Source organism: Phlebotomus papatasi, chromosome 2 (genome assembly GCF_024763615.1).
Source record: "Phlebotomus papatasi isolate M1 chromosome 2, Ppap_2.1, whole genome shotgun sequence".
Classification (NCBI taxonomy): Eukaryota; Metazoa; Arthropoda; class Insecta; order Diptera; family Psychodidae; genus Phlebotomus; species Phlebotomus papatasi.
The window spans coordinates 52,629,097-52,654,264 of NC_077223.1; the positions used below are offsets into that span (position 1 = coordinate 52,629,097).

At 36.4% G+C, this 25,168-nt stretch overlaps 5 protein-coding genes across 6 annotated transcripts in view; 3 read left to right on the forward strand and 2 right to left on the reverse strand.

Moving 5' to 3' along the window:
• LOC129800987 (CSC1-like protein 1) overlaps positions 1-13,705 on the reverse strand; it is a 28,952-nt gene extending 15,247 nt beyond the window's left edge. The window contains exons 1-2 of the mRNA XM_055845736.1: positions 13,571-13,705; positions 2,781-3,678 (exon numbers count right to left, since the gene is read on the reverse strand). Of these exons, the coding sequence (XP_055701711.1) occupies positions 2,781-3,668 (888 nt within the window). The 5' untranslated portion in view covers positions 3,669-3,678; positions 13,571-13,705. The remainder of the gene's footprint in view (positions 1-2,780; positions 3,679-13,570) is intronic.
• Positions 13,706-13,945: 240 nt separating this feature from the next.
• Positions 13,946-15,102, forward strand: LOC129801595 (60S ribosomal protein L19). Its single transcript, XM_055846817.1, has 3 exons — positions 13,946-14,021; positions 14,387-14,493; positions 14,557-15,102. Exons 1-3 carry the CDS (start codon positions 14,017-14,019, stop codon positions 15,057-15,059), a joined length of 615 nt encoding a protein of 204 aa, XP_055702792.1. The 5' UTR covers positions 13,946-14,016; the 3' UTR covers positions 15,060-15,102.
• A 4,489-nt stretch (positions 15,103-19,591) lies between these two features.
• Positions 19,592-21,482, reverse strand: LOC129801540 (cyclin-dependent kinase 9). The gene is made up of 3 exons (XM_055846749.1): positions 21,210-21,482; positions 20,658-20,742; positions 19,592-20,597 (listed from the first exon to the last, which is right to left on the reverse strand). The coding sequence occupies exons 1-3, from the start codon at positions 21,374-21,376 to the stop codon at positions 19,644-19,646; spliced, it is 1,206 nt and encodes a 401-aa protein (XP_055702724.1). The 5' UTR covers positions 21,377-21,482; the 3' UTR covers positions 19,592-19,643.
• A 29-nt stretch (positions 21,483-21,511) lies between these two features.
• Positions 21,512-22,234, forward strand: LOC129801604 (uncharacterized). Its single transcript, XM_055846827.1, has one exon. It carries the CDS (start codon positions 21,599-21,601, stop codon positions 22,082-22,084), a length of 486 nt encoding a protein of 161 aa, XP_055702802.1. The 5' UTR covers positions 21,512-21,598; the 3' UTR covers positions 22,085-22,234.
• Positions 22,235-22,591: 357 nt separating this feature from the next.
• The window catches only part of LOC129801458 (oxysterol-binding protein-related protein 2), a 42,196-nt gene continuing 39,619 nt past the window's right edge, over positions 22,592-25,168 (forward strand). For both annotated transcript variants that reach the window (XM_055846537.1, XM_055846538.1), the window contains exons 1-3: positions 22,592-23,191; positions 23,254-23,463; positions 23,535-23,825. In XM_055846537.1, the coding sequence (XP_055702512.1) occupies positions 22,862-23,191; positions 23,254-23,463; positions 23,535-23,825 (831 nt within the window). In that variant the 5' untranslated portion in view covers positions 22,592-22,861. The remainder of the gene's footprint in view (positions 23,192-23,253; positions 23,464-23,534; positions 23,826-25,168) is intronic.

A 25,168-nucleotide genomic window follows, 5' to 3' on the forward strand; every position in this document is an offset into this window, starting at 1 on the left:
GTCGATCGGACGACATGAAATTTTGTTAGGATTATAGTAGGTGAGATTTTGTTAAGAATCTCACCTAATATATCAACATATTTTAATGTTAACTTGACACCTTTTTAAGGGCAGAAATAACATGGAAAAGGATAACTTTAACCCATAATACACCTAAAAATGGTAATATTTACACCGATTTTGGATCAATACTGCAGGGTACAATTAACATTTCAGTAATGTTACTTTAACTTTTTCGGATTCTCTCAGTGAAAACCAGTTAAAACCCTGGGCCTAAATTCTTTATTTGATAAAGAGGCAACACTGAATTTTCAGGTTATTAAACTAACCTAAAAAATTAAGATCATTTCATGAACTAAAATTTCTAAGGTAAACGATTCAAGAGATTTTCACCTAATTCAAAAGGATGTAATCCTTTTTTTTAAGATATTTCACAAATCTTTAATAAAATAAAAATGCCAAGACGTTTTTGAGGTTAGAACTTCGTAAATTTTAAATATAAGGAACGCTTGGTTTGTATTTAATCTTGTACCGTGGTTTGATCAATACGAACAATACGAATCTTTACTTTTTACGGAAGATTTGGTGTTTATCCTACACACAATGTGTTGATATCTTTTTTTTTTTTAATTAGGCTTTACATAACCTTAAAGCTTCCAAATTAATCTTTTGATAAAAGGATCTATGACGAAAAGTCTTGAAAAAAAACAGATACAAAGCCATGTTGCAAAATTTTAATTGATTTTCTAAAAATAATTTTATTTTTTATTCTACCGATTAAATATATAGACCAATTGTGCTTTCAAAATTTCGATGCTATAATATATGTGAGGTTAAGTTGGAAGCTAACCTCAAAATAAAAAGAGATAGGCGTAATTATGAAAGAGACTCACTTAAAAGAGATTATAAAGAATCTCAGATAACTAAAATGGCATTTTTTAGTCTTTATAAACTCATTAACCACGCCTAGAGCCTAAACGATTACAGATAGAGACTTAGGACCTTCATGGACTATAATCGACTCTTTCCCCCAGACCTCCCTTCCCTTCTGAAAGCAATTTTTTGGGATTGCTCGAAAGCGCGTCGTGCAATTTGATTATTTTTGGATATATTTTAGAGCAGGGGTGTGCAAGAACCGTTGAAACCGAATAAATATCAGAATAAGTTTGTTCAGGTAACGTTTTGGACCATTGACGTACAACGTACAAGTTTCATTTGACGTTTGTTCGGTTTCAAACTGTTCTTGCACACCTCTGTTTTAGAGATAACTCAGGCGGACTTTTCGTTCTTATACGAAAATACCGTTGAATCATTCATATAATAACGGGTTTTCAAGGTAAAAAGTTAAAAAGACTCTAAAGAATGTATTTCTCAACTACATGGTATCTTGTTTGGGCTCGTTGGAAAGGTTTTGGAATTCCTGACAAGCCTGAATCTGTTATGAATCTATTTTGCGTGATTTATAAATTGAGTGTGAACCGGAAATGAACCTGTTATGAATTAATATGTAATTTTTGCCTGATAATCAATTTTATTATTCTTAAAATTATTTAGGAGGATCTTTTGAGTGATTTATTAACCGATTCAAATCGGTTGAGAGTCGGTAAACGATAAATGATGCGAAAATACTTTTGAAGGGTAGATAGCACAAGGGGTAGATAACTCTGCCGCTCCTGGTTCACTCGAGTATCGATCTGTCGATTTCTTCCAAAAATGATGCCGATCTGCCAATCTCGGCCGAATTCTGCCGATCTGTCGAGCTCTTAGCAAAATAGTCCCAGTCTGCCGATCTTTATAGCTCCAGATCGGCAATATTTTGCCGATCGCCGCTAACGATTCACTCTGAAAGCCACTTATGTACCCCTTTTCAAAGTATCTAAGTATCTAAGTCACAGCTTCGAGCACTTCACAAAGTCTAGGACGTTTTGCTTCCCCTTTTAAGTGAGATTCTTTCATAATCACATATTTTTCTTTTCATTTTGAGGCTCATTTTCATAGCTTCAAACATAACTTCACATTTGTTTACATGTTTTGGCTATCAAAATTTCACTATCACGGGGTTAAACTTCCCGTTAAATAATTTCGTCAGATATCTTTTAGATTTCTGCTGAAAATATCAACACTTCTACCGAAAATCTGCCGATAAATCTGTAGATATTCCTACGAATTTTCTTTGGGCTTGGAACAAAATTCTTCAGAAAGTTTCTGCAGATTTTCTGACCAATCCTGGTGCATACCTTAACGAATTTTTTTGGATAATTTGCCAATTTCTTCTTTTTTTCTACATTCACAAAGAGAAATATTAGAAACAGAAGATTTTCAATAAAATTTTGCTTTCTAAAGTCTTTTATGAACTAATTTCAAAAGTGATCAGGATTTCTTAGAAAGTAATAGGAAAGAAAAGGAAGCTAAAAATTTCAGTACCTATCATTTCGTACACTGAGTAAGAGAAATCCGAAAAAGTTAAAATAACATTCCGTAAATGTTAATTTTACCCTGCATTATTGATCCGAAATCGGTGTAAATATTACCCTTTTTAGGTGTATTGGGGGTTAAAGTTACCCTTTTTCATGTTAATTTTATCCTTAAAAAGGTGTAAAATTAACATTAAAAAATGTTGATATATTTTTACACCTAAAAAGTGTTAAAGTTATGAGGAAAAAAATTATTCGCACCCTCTTTTTTTCTCAGTGTAGAAAAAGTTACTGAAGGAATCAATTTCTACCTAAATTAAATAAAATTTGTCTAAAATAAAAATAAAAAATTTTATATAAACTCACCAGAACCACTGAACTGAGTTTTGTGATGTTGTACGTCAGATGAACATCTTCAATTTCAATGTCTGGAAACAGTTCGTTGACATAGCTGCGTATATTAGCTTTATTGCGATCCCTGGAATCAATGTCCGTGGCCATAATTGTCCTTGTGGGTGCCACTTTGCCGGCATATCTTCCCGATGATCTCCTCATGGTCAGCACCACCAGAGGCACAAAGGCAATGGCGCAAATTACATGGACCCAGAGGACACTCGAAGTTGGATCCAGATTGGACACTGTTGTGTGACCAAAAGTATTAACATCCCCAATGAGGTCACCGTGAAAGTTAATAGGCAGGATGATAACAATGGACACAAGTGTGATGATGGCTGTAACCACAATCAAATGTTGCTGAAAGGAGAGATAGTGCAAGGCATCTGGTCCACTGTGGGCCAAAATCTGCTCCTTCCGCAACCTCAATGTCACTGGAATCCACGATAAGAAACCCCTGTCAATGGGGGCTCCTGTGGATGCAGCACTGGTGCGTTTGCTCGCCTGCCCAGCTGCACTTCCATTTGCCGCTTCGACGCCACTCGAAGTGGACGATCGAGCAGTGCCATTTATTGCCTGACGACTCTCATCGGCGGCTCCCTCATCACTGCCCTGGGCATAGAAGAGTTGTGTCCAGCGACGGTTGTCACCAGACGAATTGACCAGGGCCAGCCGACCATAGTCCCAGGCCTGCTGACGCAGCACCGCGAAGAGGATCATGAGAAATACCCAGGCGATGATATTGAGAATCAATGTCTCTGGGATGCCCTCATAGAGATTTGTGATGATGGTGGTTTTGTTCTTTGTTACCAGACATCCCGTATCGCCAATGGGACTGAATTGCTTCAGTGTGTCAAGCATCCTCACCGTGCTGGAAAGGGAAGTCCATTAGCATAATTAACCCAACTTACCAGGTTTCTTCTGAATAATGCATCAGGAAATATAATATCTTTCTTTTCAAAAGGATCTTTGAAAGGTTGTTAAAAACCAGTAATAAGCCTAGATAAGCTCATGGTAGTTGAGATTCTTTACAGGCGACCTCGAAATGCATGAAATTCGGGTCGGGATCCTTGCTACTCGAAATACTTGAAAATTCGACTGTAACGTGAATTTTGGAGGTAAAGAATCGCGTCGAGTAAACTGTTCTTGTCGGTCGAAATGGATAAAACTTGCTTGACGCGATTCTTTACCCCAAAGTTCAACTCACAATCGAATTCTCAATTATTTCGAGTATCAAGTACGCCGAGTTGAACGCATTTCGAGATCGCCTGTAAAGAATCTCAGCTATCATAAGCTTATCAGGGCTTATTACTGGTCAATTACTATTTTAAATAATTTGAGTATGGAAGGCCAACCAAAGAAAAAGAAGGATCATTAAAATCAATTACCACTGAACCTACCGACCGTTTTTGGTCGTTTTTCGGTCAAATGACAAACCGCGGTAGGATAGGATACTCCACAAATATGTCTTGGACAAAAGCAAAAAATTAAAACTTAAACACTGAAAAATATATAACATGTAATATTTTAAGAAATTCATAAAATTTGTTAGTGACATTGCATCGTTTAAATGTTATATGTGTTAATTTAACTCTTTCCGGACCGCAGCATATGCTGCAAGCCAATTTCACAATTTTTTAATCAAAAATATCTAAGCTCAGGAATTAATTGAGGTCTTACAAAAAATATCTTACATTTGGACATCCTTATAGTTTGTAATCATCCACAAAAATAGGATTTTTATCAGTTCTGAATAATTAAAAAACATTATTTTTCACAGAACATTCATTTGCTGCTTTGGGTACTCAGAGTCCCAAAAGAGACGAAAGAGTTAAACCGGTCAATTTGACCGGATCTTAGTAGGTTTAGTGTTAATAAACATTAGAGATAGAGTCCGGTAAATTTCGATATAGTACAGGTCGAGGTACAGAGGGGTAGAGTGGGGACGGATGCGACCCACCGTTAGAAAGGTCTCGATCTCAGATACAATACGAAAATTTCAGAAACACCGAAAATGTAGTCCGGTCAATACATTTTTGGTTATAGCTCAGGTCAGGTAACACGTAGCATTAACGGAGGAGTGCGACCCACCGTTGAAAAGGCCCTCAACTCAACTACAACATAATAAAATTTTAAGAAGCATCGTCTAGTTTTCGAAGTTTTGAAGTTCGATTTTTCGATTAACCCTTTAAGGACGATTGGAACGCCGGTGTCCCATAAAAAAAAAATTTCCTGACTACCTAAAGTTATTTTTTTCTTATGTCTGTACATAATTGTAAGGTAGAAGTTTTAAGGAATCTAGAATATTTTTTGCAAGTCTCTAGCTATTTGCTATATAGTAAATATTTAAGCTAAAAAATGGCGAATTTTTATTTTCTCATATTCATAATTGGTTTTATTTATTTCTTACACTTCCAATTTTTTAAAGCAAAACCCTTTTGGCAATAAAAACTAAAATACTCATACGTAATATTTTTCATTAAAGCGAAAAATATTATTCATTAGTATTGTCAGAAAAATGACTTAAATTTTTGGGCTATTTTTGTCCCTATCGTTCATAGAAGCACAAAATACACCGAATCAGACTCTGTTGGACTTTCCAAGGTTAGACGTAAAACTTATCATTGATTATGTTTCCCAGTTTAATTCTTATTGTTGATTTTCATTCCGTAAAAAGTGTCTCGTCGTTAAAGCGTTAATCGGACCTATTCGTTTAAATCGTATGAAATCGGGGTGTTAAAAAATTGTAGAAAAAAGAGAGCTTTTCCTTGGAGAGCTTTCCAAAACACCACATTTTTTCAAATTATGACAATTAGAATCGGAGATGTTGGCCATTTAAAAATTGAATTTTTGACTGCTTCTAGCTCGAGTCAGGAGGTTCAGAGGACCTTAAGTTTGGTACTGATCGAAAGCTCTTAGGTCCAGCTATAACAAACTAAAATTTTAGATCGATCGATGCCATAGGGGCTAAGTTACAGTAGACTCTCTCTCAAATGGGCATTTGGGGCGAAATGTCATCCGTTTTATCGAGAGATTTGGGCGTCAAAGCCTTTGTAAATTCCACAAAAAGCACTCAATTATAAAGAATCACGATAAAATAGGAAGAACTACAGCGAATTTGAGCAAATTAGCTTTATAATTAAACGTGAAAATTGTCAACAAAATTTTTCGCCCGATTGAAAAAGAGCCAATTGAGTGAGAGTTTACTGACTGTATTGAGAAATCAAAATTTAGGGGTGTTTCAAAATGGTGGAAGGAGGGGGTGGAGAGTGGATCTGATATCACCTACTTCTAGCCGCCCATCGATATTTACCCTTTGTCGAAAACCACTTGTCGATATCTCTTTTCGCTCCAGAAACGGTTCTACAACGAACGGACGAACGGGACGTCCACGAAAATTGATTTTTTGCCCATATGATATATTCGTGATCTGAGTGTCAAAATGTGTAGATCCAAAATTTGGGCCCGATTTGACGAGGTCGGATTTCACCTAGGACCACAACAGTTGAGATTGTAAAGAAGCTAAAACAGGTAAAACAGGAGCAAATATACTAAATGAAAATACAGTAGAGTTCCTCAAATTTGAGCGACGATTGAATTGAAAATGTAAAATTTGAGGTTATGAGAAGAAAGTTTTACGTGGAGTTTGAATCAGAACCACTTTTCTCTACTGTTTCCTCAATATTATCGTATTATATTAACCTCCGCAACAAATTCCATTTATTTCACAATAAATTACATTACTATATTCTCCTAAAGATTTTTTTCTTAATTTAGGGAAAGTACATTTAACATGAATTCCGTTAGATTTTTGAAAATATTGTTCAAATTTGAGGAGTGGGAAATGTCATCATACTCCCCAAATGTTCAAATTTGAGGAACTCTACTGTATCTAGCTAGACTGAGACTGGAAGTATGCCGCTATTTCGTCAATAGACAGTCTGGCACTTGGAGGAAATTAATTAAACATTACTACCTCCTTGATAAAGAGTGCATGAGAAAGCTGATTCGAGTTAGTTCTAAGAACCAAGGGTCCCCGAACTCTGGCAGAGGCTCTAGGAACCAAGAGTAAAGCTAAGTAATGCGGCCTCCTAGAAATAATCAAGCGAAAAAGGAATGATACCGGTCTCAGACGGATCACAATCACCAATACGTTACGATGATTACGATGCTCGGAGATGTGATCATGGGAACCAAGACCACAAATATATCTGACACAACCGTGGAAAGTCACAGATAGCCTTCATAACGTTTCACTATTAGCTGCGAAGAATAGCTCAGCCCCATAGGTTATTATGGGTATGAACAACGCCTTAGATAAGACGACTAAGAGCAATGGAATGTGTGAGTTCACGTGAGTTCATCGGCGTGAGTTCACGGCACCTTCGAAGTTTGAAGTATTCGCAGAGTGCAGTAAACTCTCTGGTTTAAATGAGAAATATAGTCTGACCATGTGAAAGACGAGTGATTATGAGAACTTGTGATTTTTTGAGTTTAGGGTAAGTCCATTTTGAATTATTTGAAGCTACCCATCGACATTTAACCTTTGCCTAAAACCGCTTGTCGATATCTCTCTCCGTTCTCTCTCCAAAGTGCTTATATGACGGGACACACGAGACGTCCACGAAAATCGTTTTGTAGCGCAAATGATATTCGTGATCTATGAGCGTTAAAACGTGTAAATCCAAAATTTCAGCCCGATCTGACAAGGTCAGATTTCACTTCGGACCACAAAAGCTGTGATTGTAAAGAATCTCAGCTAATAAAGAAACCTTTGACTGGGGGCAGTTTCAAAATAGAGCTTTTTCTCCTATTTTTAAACAAAACTGGATCTTAGCTCAATATCCCATTTAAAATTAAAGAACAAATCCAAGTTTGTAGCTGCCCCAATTCAGAGGTGCCCCATTTCCCCCTAAATATTTTAATTTTACGAATTTGTAAAAAATCCTCTCATCTTTGTTATTTCAAATCAAGGAATCAATGTCATTATTTCTAATAAATAAAAAAAGAAATAACTTTACTGTGAACTTAAGGAACTTAAGTATTTGATGAAACACTATTTAACAAACATAGTAATTTGAGACTGCAATTTAATCAATAATAAATTAAATTAGAGCAAAGTGCTATGAGAACTTCAATTGCAATATTGTCACATGTGTTGGGTTTCGCTTATAAAATTCTAATCGCAAATTGAAATAACAAACAATATTTTAATCTGCATTCGTGGAGGTTAGACTCTCTCTTACAACTGTTTGAAGTGTTGATAAATAGAAATGAATGTGCCAAATATACATTCCGTATATACGACTTTTTTTTGCTCAAACTCTAGTTATTGCGAAAATTGTGCTTATTTTTGGGAAGAAAAACATCAAAAAGCAAATCAAATGGAGCAAAAAAGTGCTGAAATTCGGAGCATATTTTATTTAATTTTGTCCCTCTTTCTTCTTTTAGTCTTCTTTGAATATTTAATGAATGAATCAATCATATTCAATAAACGGTAATAAGAACGATTCCCCTCGGGATTTATTCAATTATATAGAGACTTGAGATCTGAAAGTGGAGGCGGTATTTGAGAATGTGGCGAGAGAAAGAAAAAAGTAGCGGAAGAAAACTATTTCCGTCTCACTATTTTATTTAGAACAATCATAAAAAAAAATAATAATGTTTCTTCTTTTATGTGCAGAAAAAAACTCTTTCAAGATTCTCTTTAACACGGTAAATCGTCACAGCAAGTTGCGTGCAAAATTGTGCCACTCATCATCGAATATTTTCAAAAGAATGCACAAAAGGTGTAAATCACTTTGTTTCTGCTTAAAATTGAACAAAAAAGTCTTATAGAAAGTTCTTAAGAGTTTATTACCATGGAAAATCACTTAGTAATTAAATTGAACACACCTTTTGTCGTGAAAAACTTCACCAAATCACCTTTTATCAGTTTCTCACTGCCTCACAGAAATTGATAAGCAAAATGTTTTGGTGGAAGATATTATTCATGCCCGTTAGTTATGGCACTAATAAAATGCGGAAAAAGTCACCAAAATGACTCACGCTTTATTCATACATTATTAAAACACGTTCTAACTTAAAAACACAACGATCAGCTCGGAAGGTCGGAAGAAACTGAATGAGAATTGCGAAGAATGTCCAGCAAATTCCTCGACAATTCTCCCACTTTTTTTTTAATATTATCTCTCAAAGAGTTTTAACGCCAAACAGAGAGATATTAAATAATGTCGATGAGATTGAGCCTTAATCTGAGGTCAGACAAAACATCTAATTAAATCATATTCGTAATTGGAGAACACTAAAGGCAAACCCATATCACAGACCCAGTGAATCTTTTAAGTGCATCCAACTTTTCACACCATTATTCTTATCAACATTGGCAGAGCAATAAACTCAGCTGAACACTGAACGCGAAAAAAAACACAAATAGGGAAAAGATTGATTTTCTCTCTTTCGTGTTATGTCACGGCCGATAAAAAGAAATGACACATACAACTCTGTGTACATATATGCAAAAATATTACTTTAATGATAAATTTCACGCGATTTCGTGCTCAATTTGTAAGCGTGAATTATTTCCTTTTCTATTGATTGTCTCTCTCGCTCCGGATAAGTTGTTTTTTTTCACAGGGAAATCACAGAGAATACTTTAGATTATGTCACTGAAAACATGATTGTCTGAATGCTTATGCAAATGATTTGTACATTATGTTGATCGTCAGCAAACCGTCAAAACATATTGACATAGACTGATGAGGTCTCGTCAAGAGGTGAATAAGTGGCTGTAACAGTGAACCGTGCATGGCGATGGGTAAAATAATAATAATACTAATAAAATAATTTATCCAAACTCTACATAAATAGTACATCGTATGGAACTAAAAATCGGCAGATCGATATTATTTTGCAAAAAAAAGCATGTCCACGATAAAATTGTTCCAAATGATTTGTTATTTTTATGACAGATGTCACTAGCTTCGCATTTTCGTTGTATGTAAACATTGTAACACGTGTTTTTACCTTTTTTTGGTGAAACTCTCATCAAATTCTGTTCATTTTTCACTGAAATACGAAATAATAATGGAAAAGAGAAGGGAACTGATCGTGTACACATATCTAAAAATCCTGGAATCAATTACGTGGACCTTGAAAAAGTCACAAATACCTCACGCCAGACCGTCCGGAGGGTGATTCTTCGATTATTCGACAGTAAAACCACTGCCCAGAAACCTCGATGTGCAAAAAATCGGGGTATTGGAGATCGCGATTTGGAGCAAAAAGTGATCATGCGCTACAAGAACAATCCTTCGACATCTGTGAGGGATATGGTTAAAAAAACCTAAATGTTCTCCCAGTCTTGTTCCAAAACGCCTGTTGCCTCTGTACAGATGCCATGACATACCCCCGATCTTCTGGCCAGATATGGCGTCGTGTCATTATTCAAAAGCAACCAAAGAATGATACGAGGAGAACGACGTACGTTATGTACCCAAGGAGAAGAATCCGCCAAACACTCCAAATTTCCGTCCAGTTGAAACATATTGGGCTATTATCAAATACGATCTGAAGAAGAAGACTTAACGCGTCGAGAACATCGAGGACTTCAAGAAAAAAATAGATTGAAACAACCAAGAACCGCGGTGATGATCTTGTACAGACCTTGATAGGAGGACTCAAGAAGAAGATTTGAGATCTCGCCAATCAAATACTTGAACAAAAAAATTAATATATCTAATAAATCTACAATGAATTGAAGTTTAAAAAAATATTTTTCTCTTTTTTAATATCATGTAGACTTCATTCTTAAAGCATTATTCTTGGGATCATTTTATCGTGGACACGGTTAGACACAACGACTCCTTCATATTATCTTATATTATGGTACATATATAGGAGTCGTTGTTAGACAGATCGGCATGCGACATCATTTTTAGAAAAAAATCGACAGATCGGCACTCGAAAGAACCTTGAGCGTCACAGTGACCTCGTTAACAGTGTTCGTCGCTTGGACGACAATAAATCTGGCTTAAGTGTTGCAGTTGTGTGAGTTTGAGTCCTAACAGGGTGCAAAATTCTTAACATATATTCTGGGATTGTATACCTAGTGCAAACACAATTATGCAATTTCGCATTCGCATATCATTGAGAGCTAATTTTTGAAAATTTGACTTTTATTCATAAGATTAAGATAAAATTTTGCCAGGGTCAGTTCTCCATTTCGGATTTCCGATGCATCCAGGCCACCAATTGGACCCCTTATGCTTTCCCACTCCTATTCTATCTTATCCCCTAATACGGGAAGCTGCTCTATATCACAGCTCTGTGGGCAACCAGTGCCGCTACTATATCACAGCAGCCGATCTCGGTGTGTGTTTTGGATCAGTGACAGTAAATATTTGCATCGACTGAAGTACCACTTTCATAACAAAACTCGTTCTCGCATCAGCCTCTATTGTTTTTAGGCGGTTCACTTTTTTGCTAATGTGCACCATTGGCATTTATTCATTCACTAGACGAATCCAAAGCCGATGTAACATGAGAAAACTTTTTCTGCTGTTGCTCAGCTTTGAACCCGAGAGTTCACAGTCATAGAGACACTACTCTATCCACTGATCCATTTGAGGCTCCGACTTATATTCATGGTTCAAATCGATTTTTTCGGATTCGCTACCTTCACTTTCGATACTGGAAGTACTCGGGTGATCAATTTCTTAAAACTTTGGGGTTTTGTTCTAATACGAAAAGTCATTAAATGAAACGTGGCATAATCAAAAACCATCAAAGATTAAAATAACACCTTATGTAGCACATAAGAAAGAAAATTAAACGGAAAAGTGCCACGGCTTCAAGCCTTAAATCTATCTTTTTTCTTTTGATATCGTTTTTTTACAATATTTATTTTAATGTACCGGATTTTCTTTCCATTTAGTACACATAATTCACTTTACAATTTTTAATGCAAATTTAAATGTATATGGGAAAAATGTCCATTCAGACGGACGGTTCAATCATTTCAACTGGGTGGGACTCAAACTTACAACTGTGACAGTCAGTCGGGGATCACACTTAGAATAAATATATTTTACTCATTTTATTCTCTATTTACTAGCGTTATTGTAATGTAAATTTCTTCTTTAGAGTGCCTAATGAAAAACCATAACAAATTCTTATTACTGAACAGATGACTTCAATTTTGAGTGATTGATCACTCGTACACTTTGGGATCGCGTTTCAAAATCATTTGCTAAAACAAAGGCTAAAGCATTGAATAATATATCAAATTATCCATGTAATAATTTGAAAAAATTAAATAAAAATAAAAATGTTAGCGCACAACAACTTTTGTTTTGTAAACATGTTTTTTTCATTTTAGTAATGTTCAACGTACAATACCTACAATACCTTTTGTTTGTAAACTTCTTTTTAAAATTTTCTATGAAAGTCAACGAGATGACACAATCTAATTTTCATTCACTCTCTCATTGAAATTTCAAAAACCTATTTAGAAAACAAATGTCATAGTGGGCTAGGCATAAGAGTGAGATATCAATCTAGTCATCTGGTTCACTCTCGTATTATGCAATTTCGAAAATATGTTTATAAACAAAAATTATTGTGCGCCGGGCATTATGTCTTTACAATCAGCTAATGAAAACTGTTGTAAGATTATTTACAATTCCTATCGGAATTTGATAAAAGATAATTGGAAATATTGAAGACACAAACCAATTTTGTCTTGGAAAAGAATTTAAAAACAATTTTTTTATAAATAATGAAAATAAGAAATTGGCTTCAACTTTGAAGGCCACTCGCCGAGTACTAAATTTTCAGCTAAATCTTCTTCATTGGCATGAGAAAAATAAACTGACAGACAGAAATTTTGTTCCTTTGTTTCGCTTCGCGGAAGGTCATGTAAAATTTTGCACCAAGTAGCGCACGGAAAGTTTGACATCGCATCAATTTTGATGATATTTTTCTTGATTCTTTTTCCCGATTTTAATTTTCGATGGTAGCTTCCTTTCTTAGCTAGTCACACTATACAAATATGTAAATAAGAAAAAATGTAAAATTTAACCAGTGCCAAAAATTATTCTCTATATTACTGTGACTATGTTCTATGCTGTGTTATTGTGTTTTCGCTATAAAATCAGGTTATATGCTTTTTCTTAATCATTCAATTATCGTGATTTTTATCGCTACTTATTAGACTTATTGGATCTCGAGATATCGCAATCTTTTGATCATTTCTCCTTCCAGCTTCACCCCTTTCTCTTTAATAAACAAATGCAATAAGCTGAACCTTGAAAGTCGAGACACCTACACATTCCGTCTAACACGCAATGCAACCTTGCGATTAGTTTTTTAGAAAAAAAAAATCGTTCGACTGTGATCAAATAGACCCCAATGGAACTGCATTTGACCCACACGGACCCCGAGGTCAGACTCCAGGAGGCGGAAAAGGTGTCCAAGTTGCGGGCATTGATCCCACAAGAGTACCGCAATGTTTCACCTCTTTTTTTTATGCGCACTTTTCCACCTCGCGGGGGTCTAAGTCAAAAACTTTCACATTCCACTGCCGCCCATCGATTTCCTCTCGTGGGGCTTCGTGGGCGTCACGAAAAGCACTTTGTGGGGATTAAAATGTTGACTATACAAGACGTCCCGCGACACCATTTCTTCTTTGTGTAACTTGCCAGGTAAGACAAAACACCAGGTAGGGAGGGAAAATCACAAATTTTCACGTGATAAACACTTACCACAGTCACAGAGGGTCACTTAGGGGGGTGTTTGCACAAGAAACTGGGGCACGAGTACACTAATTTTGGCAAAAATACACGAAACACCGAGCATCGAGTGACTCTCGCAAAAACATTTGACACATCTATTGTGTGTCACACCACACTGAGCGTGACGAATTTTCCGAGCAAAATGGTAGTGTTGCCTGATTGGAGAAAATGGTGAAAAGGCATTTCATCAAAAATACACCTATTTTAGCAGAATCGGTTAGCTTTTCTTTAACTATACTGCAATTTGTTATCCATGACTACTTTATTATAGAAAATTTTTTGCTGTCCTTTTCTTTTATCAAGAAAATTCAGTATTCGGCAAAAGCAACCGCCATTTTAAACTGAGCGACAAATTTTTGACAACACAAACTCACCACTAGCACTTCCTTTCTGAATCGTTGTGTGGTGAAATCAAGATGAGGTGCGTGTTTCTCTTCATATTTTTCATGAAAAACCATGGAAAACTCAAAAAATGAATTCAAGATACGATGTGAAATCCGTTACTGAATACATTTTTACAAAGTTCAAGTGAAAAATGGTATATTTTCATGCTTTAAGTGACCTAAAATTACTGTTGTTTGTAAAAGCATTCCACATGGCTCATTTTTTGAGTATTCCCATGGTTTTTCCAGGAAATCTGCCTTATGCGTGTTTATATTTAATCAGACGACATTTATAATGTTCGAATGTGTAAAAATTTGCCATAAATCGCAGAGAAATTGGCATTTTTAGGTACATTTATGATCATAACCTCACTTATTGTGTTTTTTTCTTTCCGGGTGGCAGTTCCCTCAAGTTACAGAAGAGGCTCGCCGCCTCGGTGATGGGATGTGGCAAGAAGAAGGTGTGGTTGGATCCCAATGAAGTCAATGAGATCGCTAACACCAATTCCCGTAAGTAGATTAAAAGAAAATAAAGTTTTTATCCAGAGCACTAACATAGTTCTGCTGCTTCAGGCCAAAACATCCGGAAACTGGTCAAGGATGGTCTGATCATCAAGAAACCCGTGGTGGTGCACTCCAGATATCGTGTGCGCAAGAACACCGAGGCCAGAAGGAAGGGACGCCATTGTGGTACGGGTAAGAGGAAAGGTACAGCCAATGCCCGTATGCCGGTCAAGTACCTCTGGATGCAGAGGATGCGTGTGCTGAGGCGTCTGCTGAAAAAGTACAGGGATGCCAAGAAGATCGATAGGCATCTGTATCATGATCTGTACATGAAGAGCAAGGGTAATGTCTTCAAGAACAAGCGTGTTCTTATGGAGTACATCCACAAGAAGAAGGCCGAGAAGCAGCGCACCAAGATGCTCAATGATCAGGCCGAAGCTAGGAGACAGCGTGTCCGTGAGGCCAGGAAGCGCCGTGAGGAGCGCATTGCCACTAAGAAGCAGGAACTCATGGCTCTCCATGCTAAGGAAGACGAAGCTGCTGCTGCCTTGGCCTCATCGTCCAGGAAGTAGAAAATCCAAGCCTGAATAATAAAGCTCTTTTTCCGAGTAAAAATTTCAAGTTTTTTTTTACACACCTATTGCAATCGTCTTGGATTTTGGAGTCGTCTAATTTGGCTATGATTTTTTCATAGTCACAGCTATTGTAATGGAGCAGTCCGTTCAAGTAGGGGAAAGTACCTTCCCTTCGAACGTTCATGCCTTCGAATAATGTGAATTTTCTTTTAGTTTTCCTAAGAGACTTACACATTTCTATTAAATATTAGTTGGCTTAACATCATTTGTTGATAATTCCGTGATAATTTAGTGAAAATCTTTTACAAAAAACAAAAGAAATTCACATTATTCGAAGGCATGAACGTTCGAAGGGAGAGCACTTTCCCCTACTTCCGATTGGTCTCATATTTACAGGGTATTTATTTTGAGCACTACTTATTAAGAAAATGGAAAATTAGGTCCATATGCCATATTTTCGGTGTGGAAGAAAATCTTCTGTATCACAATTTGATACATGAGGCGATCCTTCTATGATCGTTTTGCACGATTTTTTTTATGATTATAAAAATAGCTTGCTTTACCGATTTTAAATTAAAAACTTTATACTTGAAATCAAAAATTTGTCAATTTTTATTTGGGTATAATAAATATTCTGCCCATAGTATTTTAATTGTTTCATAGAATTTTCATAAGTTTACGAGAAGAAGCTACATAGAACAATAAACGAACTAGAAAATCACTTAAGAATTTTACGGGATAAAACGGATAGAAAAAACACAAATATGTACTCAAAATTCTATAATAGAACTAAACACTTTAATCTCAGGTACTGTAACAGGTGGCGACGGGGGAGGCACAGGGTTCGCGGGATTATGCATGCATATGCATATTTTTGAGATCGAGAAAAACCGCGCGAAATGGCTTTACTTTACGCATACAGAAAATTTGCACAGCCGTAGAAGATTTCTTTCGAATAAATTACAAAAACGCCGTAATATATATCGACGGTTCTATATCCATAATACAGAATGTCAACTTCTCAGGAGAGTCATTAGAAGTTGACGAATCCCTATTCTGTCCGTGTACTTGTTTCAAAAGTATCAAATATCTCGTCAGTCGTCACTCGTTCATCGGATTTCCACCAAATTTTCACTAGTAGTGGAACTCTAACCCAGGAATAAATTATCTCTCGGAGTAAAATAATTTAAGTCGATTTATAATTTATTATTGATATTTAACTCTTTCGTCTCTTTTGGGACTCTGAGTACCCAAAGCAGCATATGAATATTCTGTGAAAAACTATGATTTTTAATTATTCATAACTGATAAAAGTCTTATTCTTGTGGATGATTAAAAACTATAAGGATGTCCAAATGTAAGATATTTTTTGTAGGACCTCAATTAATTCCTAAGCTTGGATATTTTTGATTAAAAAATGGTTAAGTTGGCTTGCAGCATATGCTGCGGTCCGGAAAGAGTTAAAGAATTGTATGGCGAGCCATCGATATACAAAATTGGCGCGAATTTCTCAGGCTATTTTCCACGCAAACCATTCATATGTTATGCATTTCGACTTTGCCACCTCAAAAAAAATTGCATACCTCAAGGAGAATAAATCAAGGGGTAACTCATATTGAGAAACTCACTCTTTGCATCGCGAAACCCGAGAAAACAGAAACCCTTGTCAGAAAAATGGGAATGAGATACCCCTTGGGAAAATTGAAAAATTATTTCTCAAATTGGGTCTTATTCGTAAGACATAGACGCATAAGCGTATTTGCATAATCCCATATGCATAATGCCGGAACCCCCTGTATGAGTATGAAGGTATCAAGATCAAGGTTTACGTCGATTAAGATATTTTGAAATTTTTACACTACATTCAGTTCCGGCATTATGCACTTCGGGATTATGAGGATTATGCACCTGACGAGATTGTATACACACAATTATGCAGGTTTGCCTACTTTTGGGAGTCAATTTTTGTGAAATCATTTTTGAAATACGCTTGAATGTATACTATTTAGAGACGCGAAAAATTTGAAGACACTGCTTATTTTTTAGCATAAAACTTTAATTTCTTTTATTAAGCTAAAAATATAAATATTCTAACCATTTATAGAAGAACTCTGGCCAAACAGTACTGTTTGTTGATGAATATCTTTTAAACAGATGAATCTTTTTGCTCTGATTATACTTTTACTCCGCGCGAAATTCGTTCTACGGCCGATTTTTTCAAAAGAAATCGCCTGAGGGTGTCCAAATTTTCTCGATGCATAAAGCCATTTCACGCGTTTTTTTTCTTCGGTACCAAAAATGTACATAGTCCTGGGACTGAGTGTAGTGCAGGGATTCTCGGGATTATGTATTTTATACACTAAGTATGCAATTTGACTTACCATTAGAATGTAATTTGTGAAGTGATTTTTGAAAGACACCTCAATGTATGCAAATTTTTATGTGGTAAATTTGAAAAACAGTTCTTTAGCGCTCAAAATTGTTCCTGAAACTTATTCGAAAGAAATCTTCTATGCATATGCGAAGGTAGGGCTAATTGTTATACGATTTTTTTCGCATATTCCTAATGGAAACTGGGTTTTATCATTATGTAATTTGAATGAACAAAATAATTGTGGATCTAAATAAAATAATTGTAAGGACCAGCTTCATTTAGAAATAGACGCAAAAGTCTTATAACAATTTAGCCCCACCTCCCCCTATGCGATTTTTTTGTGTCAATAAAGCCATTTTCGCGCAGTTTTCGTCGATCTCAAAAATGTGCACAAACCTGGAACGGAACCCCTGTATTTATTTGAAAGATAAGTAGAGATGATGTTAATAAAGTCTCTGAAATTCAATAAGTTCCGTTTTGAGAGACGAAACGCAAAGAATGATTTTCATAATATCATACGTACTATTGGGCTGGGAGCTGATTAGTAAAATCATTTTTGAGACGCCTATAAAGGTATGCACGGTATGCACATGCACACTTTTTTGTACGATAAATTAAAAGTACATTTCCTATGATATGAATAAATTACATTTTTTGCATAAATTACGGCGTTTCAGTATAAGTTTTTCCAAAAATATCTCCTGCGGGTAGGGGAAAGCACGCTACCTTCGGGCGACTCAGGCATCGGACAACTCAACTTTTTTTACCCTTAGCTATTTTTTGACTATTGGATTAGCTTTAAAATATAATATTATACTGGGCTAAATTAATTTAAAACCCATTGAAAAAAAAATGAATTGCTCGATGCTTTAGTCTTCCGAAGGTAGCGCGCTTTCCCTTATGCAATTTTTCTGTGTCACTGGAATGTATTCGCGGACTTTTTTCGGTCCAAAAAATATCTCTCAAAACGGAACTCACTGTAAATGATAATCGAATAAAATATGAATATTTAAAACGGAACAAAAGTGAGACTCAGAGAGTTCCGGTTTAAGTAAAAATGGATTGAAAGAATTTGATAGGAATTGCCTACTATTGGGAGCTTATAAAATAATTTTTGAAACACCCCTAAAATGTATGCAAATATTTTTCACACGGTAAATTTGAAATACATTTCTTATGAACCGTTGGCGCTGAAAATAGGCTGAAAACTGGGGGTCGAAAATGTTTTGCATACAAAACGGCGTTTCCCCAACTTATCCCAAAGATATTTCTTGCACTGCAGATATACAATTTTTCTCTGTCACTAGAGTGGATTCGCGGGCTTTTGTTCTATCCCAAGAAGTCCTTTGAAAACGGAATTCCCTGTAAGGGAGACCAGGGTAGAATTAGCCGCCAAATGAAATTTTTCATTCCGTATAAGGGAAGAGTACCAGCGATCGGCAGTGTTCCTCGGATCGTCAGGTTAATACCACAATCTTGCTCCAAATTAAATGATTTTTTTAAAAGATTATTAGCTACTTTTTACCATTTAACTATAACAAGAATACAGTGCATTAACTCAGATTTAATTTATAAAACCAATTTTCGCTGAGACACCTGATTAAATTCCTGACGATCCGAGGTACAGAGTGCAAGTTTGCAATTACACATATTTTTTATTAATTTATTGTAAAAATTCAAAAGCACAGATATAGTTAAAGGGATCACTAATATATTAATTAGCATACATAAAAATACCAAATAATGTTTTCTGGATTATATTTTCAACTAAATATGGAGTATGTCTCTTAACATTCCGATCCGGGGTACTCTTCCCTTAATTTGTACAAAAAATGTTTGTATGAGGCTGATAAATATTTCAATGAATAGTAACGGAAGTATATATTTAGGAATAAAGAGTGGTTTCCTCAATATTCCTTCGAAGACAAACTATAACATGACTGCACGTGGCTAATTCTGCCCCGGTCTCCCCTACTGAATTTGCATTGTGATCTTTTCTCAACTTCTTATAAGTTTATTTCTAGCTATAACTCTACCTTTTTTCCTGTTTCTATTAAAAAAAAATGCAAATGGGACTTTGTATGAATTTCAGTTGCCTCATTATGAATCTTGCCTACTGTAAGCTGATTAAGCCTTCTCAGAAATAAAATACTGATTTTTCTTAAGATTCTTTTATTATACAAAAAATACGATAAATAGTAAAGGATTCAGTACACGCGATCTTGGTAGCTGTTCTCTTGCTGCTTGGTCTGCACCTGATTCACAGCAATCTGCTGCTGATGCTGCCTCATCATCTGCCCGGAACGTCTTGACGGAGCCAGGTATTCGAACATGCTGGTGGTATGCTGCGACAGCATTTTGCTGAGATCAGTTGGCATTGGATCTGACCAGAAGAAATCGTGATTGAGGGCAGTGTCTGCGTCAATCCGTGATTTCGGATCGAGCTGAAGGAGTTTATCCAACAAATCACAGCCCTGAGTATCCTTTACGTAGTGCCTCAGTCTCTCTTTAACTTTCCTGGTGTAGTTCATGGGAAGTTCCATTTTTGAATAGAGATCCAGATTCTCCACATCTGGCCACACTTCCGTCGTGAAGGACCCACACAGCTGTGAGATGAAGATGAGCTGCTGTTGCTCAGAATTTCCCTGCATTATTGGTGATCTTGTCCACATCTCAGCCATAATACATCCAGCTCCCCACATATCCACTGCCGGCCCGTAATTCCTATCCCCAAGTAGCAGTTCAGGTGGTCTATACCACAGAGTCACTACTCTGTTGGTATATCTGTTCGCTTGTTTCCCCTTTGTGATAGAAAAAGCCCTGGCAAGACCGAAATCTGCCAATTTAAGTACCCCATTTTTCGTTATCAATACATTGGCTGCCTTCATGTCCCTGTGGAGAATTTTGTTGCTGTGGATGTAATACAGGCCATTGAGCAATTGCTGCATCACCTTCTTAATCTCCCCCAAACTGAACTTTACATTCATATTGGACAGCAGCCCTGCTAAATCGTGATCACAGAAATCAAAGACAAGATAGAATGTGGATCTGTAGCGATTGTTCTGAGTCGCTTTTGTCCGACAAATCTCAATGAGATTCACTACATTCTCATGCTTCAGCAGCTGCAGAATACGGATCTCTCGCAGAGCTGTGATTGGGAACTGCATGGAAAATATTGAGCTTCCTGGAAATTATATGATTTTTTCCAGTGAATTACTTACCCCCTCCTTCTCATTGTCCATTAGCACCTTCTTCATAGCCACGAATTTGTTGTTGGATTTCTTTTCTCGCGCCTTGAAAACCTCCCTAAAGAAAAGATGTTGAAAGTGAGGTTATGACATTTTTGGCCAAATCTTTGAAAAAAGGAAATTTTTATGTTATCTTTTACAAAATGCAATGAAAACTCATTGAATACCCTCAATAGTCATAATTTGCATATTTTCTGAGGAATAATATTTTGTAATTTCTGAAAATCAGTGCTTCCCGGCTGCCACTGCCCTCTGAACAAAAAGACTGCAAAAACGCGACAATTTCTTTCCGGAAGAGATATTTTCCAGTATAATATGAATAGGAGAGGCTGTTTAGGGAGACACTTTAATATTTTTAATAAATTTAGCGTATTTTATTAATAAAATCCCGCGAGCGAACTAAAAGGCAAATAGAATTTTCATTTGATGGCACGTGTTGGTCAGATTTAAACAAATATTCTTGCAAAAATAAACTACCCGGATCAAGTAAACCTTAAGGAACAATAATCAACAAGAAGTGCTTACCCAAAGGTTCCTTGTCCGATCTTAGAAACCTTTTCATACTTCCCGGACTCATCGCAGTACGGGAAGTCGTAATCTTCAATATATTTTTGCTTAGCAGTTAGGCTCTGCATTGGCTGTGTAATAGAGCCAGATTGTGTACCATGACTATCACGACTCGAGGATGCCATAATATTTTGAATAAAAGTGCTGGAAAATTCAGATTTTCCTGATTTTTCACAAACAAACCAATATCACGAATTTCACAACAAAAGTGACGTTTCGTGACGCAAAAGAGAGGTTATGTTTTGACTTTTCTCCAGCTTCCTGTTTACAAAACGCAATTGTCCAAAAAATAAAGAAGTTTTCCAGCGAAATTCAGTAAAATAATATTTATAAGACAGTTAAAAAAGATGCCTTGGGTAGTTCGAGAAGTGATGAGAAGAGCATTAAAGGCATCCATTGCAGTTTTTCTTGGGATTATTGTTGAAATTTCCGCTGGAGAAACGCACAGTGTGAAAAAAGACTCTCCAACACCAGAAACATCCGGGAATAGCAGTGCACAACCCATATTAACACCATCGAATGCTACAACAGTGGAAGTTCCTGTAGTACGACCTGCCCATACCGATGGAGAATCCTTACAGACAGCTCTACTGGCATTTGTAGCCTTGGGCATCCTCCTGCTTTTCTTTATTGTCTTTCGCTCCTATAGACTACGGACATCACGTGCAGAGAGAAGGTATGGAGTACTGGGAGACAGAAGTGCCCAGGAATTAACACCACTCCCAATGGCTACAGAAGAGGACGAAGATGAAAGCGGTGAAGATGAACAGACTCTCTTCGACGCGAGCCACAGAAGCTTTGGAGGCGAAAGACAGCCACGTATGGTGCTCTAAGACTCTATCCAGGACACTCCAGGATACAGTGCTCGCGCTCAAATGTGATACAAATGCCACAACTCTCGAAAGATTGCGTATTATTTTGTTAACTGCAATAATTGCCAAGATTTCAGAACTAATAGACTAAATTAAATTGATTTTTTTAATTTTGCTTTTCTCATGATTCATTTCGCTTGTGGATGGAATTGAATTGGACCTGTTTTATTGAAGTTCTGGATGGTGTTCTCTGTGAGTCCGGAAGTTAATACGAAGGGCGCGGGGAAGATGGAACATAACCTCAAATTACAAACAAGATGAGATTTTCAATAGAAAAGTTTTTTCCTGGCTCCTAGGATTACTGTGATATTAATACAAATCTTTTCTTTTTCATTATATCAGAATAATTTTTATTTATTAAACTAAAGAACAAGATAAAATAAGAAATTTCTGTGAAAAAAATTAATCAGGATAATAGTGTTATACAAAACGATCATTTTGAATTAAGTAGAATTGTCAATTTTCATTTCACATTCACTGTAGTTGGCTGTTTTCATTTTTGTAAACAAGAGAACCCTGGGGGAGATCATCGCGATTTTACCATTTTCCGCACAATTTCTGGCCTGTGAGGGCTTTAAAATTTCTGTGAAACTGTGATAATAAATCGAGCTAGTACTTCTTTTGGTTAATTTCCAAAAATTTACACCAGAAGTTGAGTTTTCAAGGCGTTTTTTGTTGGGCTGCTGAAATGTCAGTATAGAGCAGGGAAAGTTTTTCTAGGGCGATTTTCTGGCAAAAATGAACGAGTCCGGGGAAGGCAGTTCTGATAGTTCCAGTTCGAGCAGTACTGGATCAGAGGCAGAAGAGTGTTTCTTGCGCTCTTGCAGGAATGGTGACTTGAGTATGGTGAAGAATATGCTCGAAAAGCGAGATGCTGGACAGTACTGCTTCGACATCAGCTGCAAAGGGCAATCCAAGAGCAATCTGGGATGGACTCCTCTGCACTTGGCCACTTATTTTGGTCACCGAGATGTGATGGAAGTGCTCCTGGCCAGGAATGCCGACATAAACGCTGTGAATGATGCTGGAGATACTCCTTTGCACAAGGCAGCATTTATTGGACGGGAAGTAAGTCTCTCAATTTCCCACAGGATGAATGACCTTTTAGATTGACACTGGACACTTTGTAGGATCTCGTAATGCTTCTGCTGCAGTTCAATGCCAATGTGAACATAATCAATGGAGAGGGAAGACTTCCAAGAGACATGACGCCTTCCAATGAAGTTGGTCAGGAAATAGCGAAACTCTTGAGGGCTGCTGAAGCCACGGAACAACTGAGAAAGGAAGGAAAACTTCTAACAGCTTCCCGGGAGGGAAATATTGAGCTTCTGAGCACTCTGGTTAGTTCTAAGCCAAATTTATTTTTTGTTTTGCAAAAGCACTAGGATTTTTTGTTTTGTGCTCTTGACAGCTGAAAGATGATAATCCGCCAAATATCAACTGTGTTGATGCCCAGGGGAACTCTTGTCTGCATTGTGCAGCTTACAGAGGACACAAGGAAACGGCCGTTTTGCTGCTGCAAAATGGCATCGACACAAGTATTCGCAACAACAGGGGTCAATTGGCACTGGATCTGGCCAGAGATGCTCAGACACTGCAAGTGTTGAGCGTCAAAGCTGTCCGGAAGGTTCAGAAAACAGCCAATCGATATGAGGGACCTCTACTAAAGCGATCGAGATTTCTGGGCTGGAAACCTGTTTGGGTGAGTAGATTATTTTTATTTGCTTATTTTTTGTCTTAGCTACGAAAATACGGAAAATATAATTTTTTTTTTGCAAAATCTCAATGCACTTTAAACGCTTTAAATCTTCATACTTAAATAACCTAAAAAAGGATAGAAATAACTTGAGAAATACACAAAAAATAATTTATTTTAAATCTAGATTATCTTTTTTATATTTTTTTAAATTGAAATTACTGAGGACCTGTTTTAAAGTAGTTTTCAAAATGCGTGAAAAGTATTTTTTATCATACTTTCTATACAGTGGCGACCAGATAAATAGCACAGTTACGGACACTGTACCGTATGCTTTATTTTTCGAAAAATTATGCTTTTAAATTATGAAACTAATAATAATAAATGAACTTGTATATAAATACATTTTGAGTATGAAGAGAAAATCTGAAAGTTCTATCAAGAAATTTAAGTAGGGGAGACCGGGGAGGTTTGGGACACTTTTTCACGTTTTGACTTTGAGACACTATTTCAAAAAATCACGATAGCGTATCATAATTTTATGCGGTCTATTAGGATACTTATGGGTATTGACTTTATAAAAAGTATTCGATAGAACTTGGAAAAGAAATGAGTTTTCTTGGAGAAGATAAAACATTTAACTTGACGCTTTGTCCCAAACCTCCCTGATATGGGGCAGTATGGGACGCAAAAGGGGATGTTTGGGACGCATTTTTTCTCGCATAATTTGCATTATTGGAGCACGTTAATTAATTTTAAATACTAGATTAAAAATATTTCTAATAGAAATAAAAATGTTTCATCTTTTATTTCATACTTAGAAATTAATATCAATTTTATTTGTACAGTAGAGTCATTTATTGTCAATCAATTATTTAAAGTATTTTCTTATTATTTTCCATCTGCCTTTCTTTGCTTTTTTTATTCTAAATATTGCAATCATGATCATCAAATTCCTCAGGCGAGTATATTATCTTAACACTTTTAGTTTTAAACTCATTGGCGGATTCCTGTTTGATTTTACGACAACTGCATGGTACCTGTTTTTTTCCTTATTTCTTTGAATTAGCTCTCGCCTGGAGAACTTGTAAAAATTGTAGAGGATATTGTTCGAGAAATTCTCGAGAAAATAGTTTTTAACGAGATTGGGCAAAGATCGAATATCCTCTGAGAAGGAATTATTGATTCCCAAGATATTGATGGTTTAATTGTTCCTGTAGTTAGAGAAATCTGCTCCACTGGTAAACTTTGCACAAGAGGAAGATTTCCAATAGAAACTGGGCATTACTCTTCATTTTGACAATAAAAATTTGCACGCCACCTACATTCTTGTCGAAAATCAACGTCCC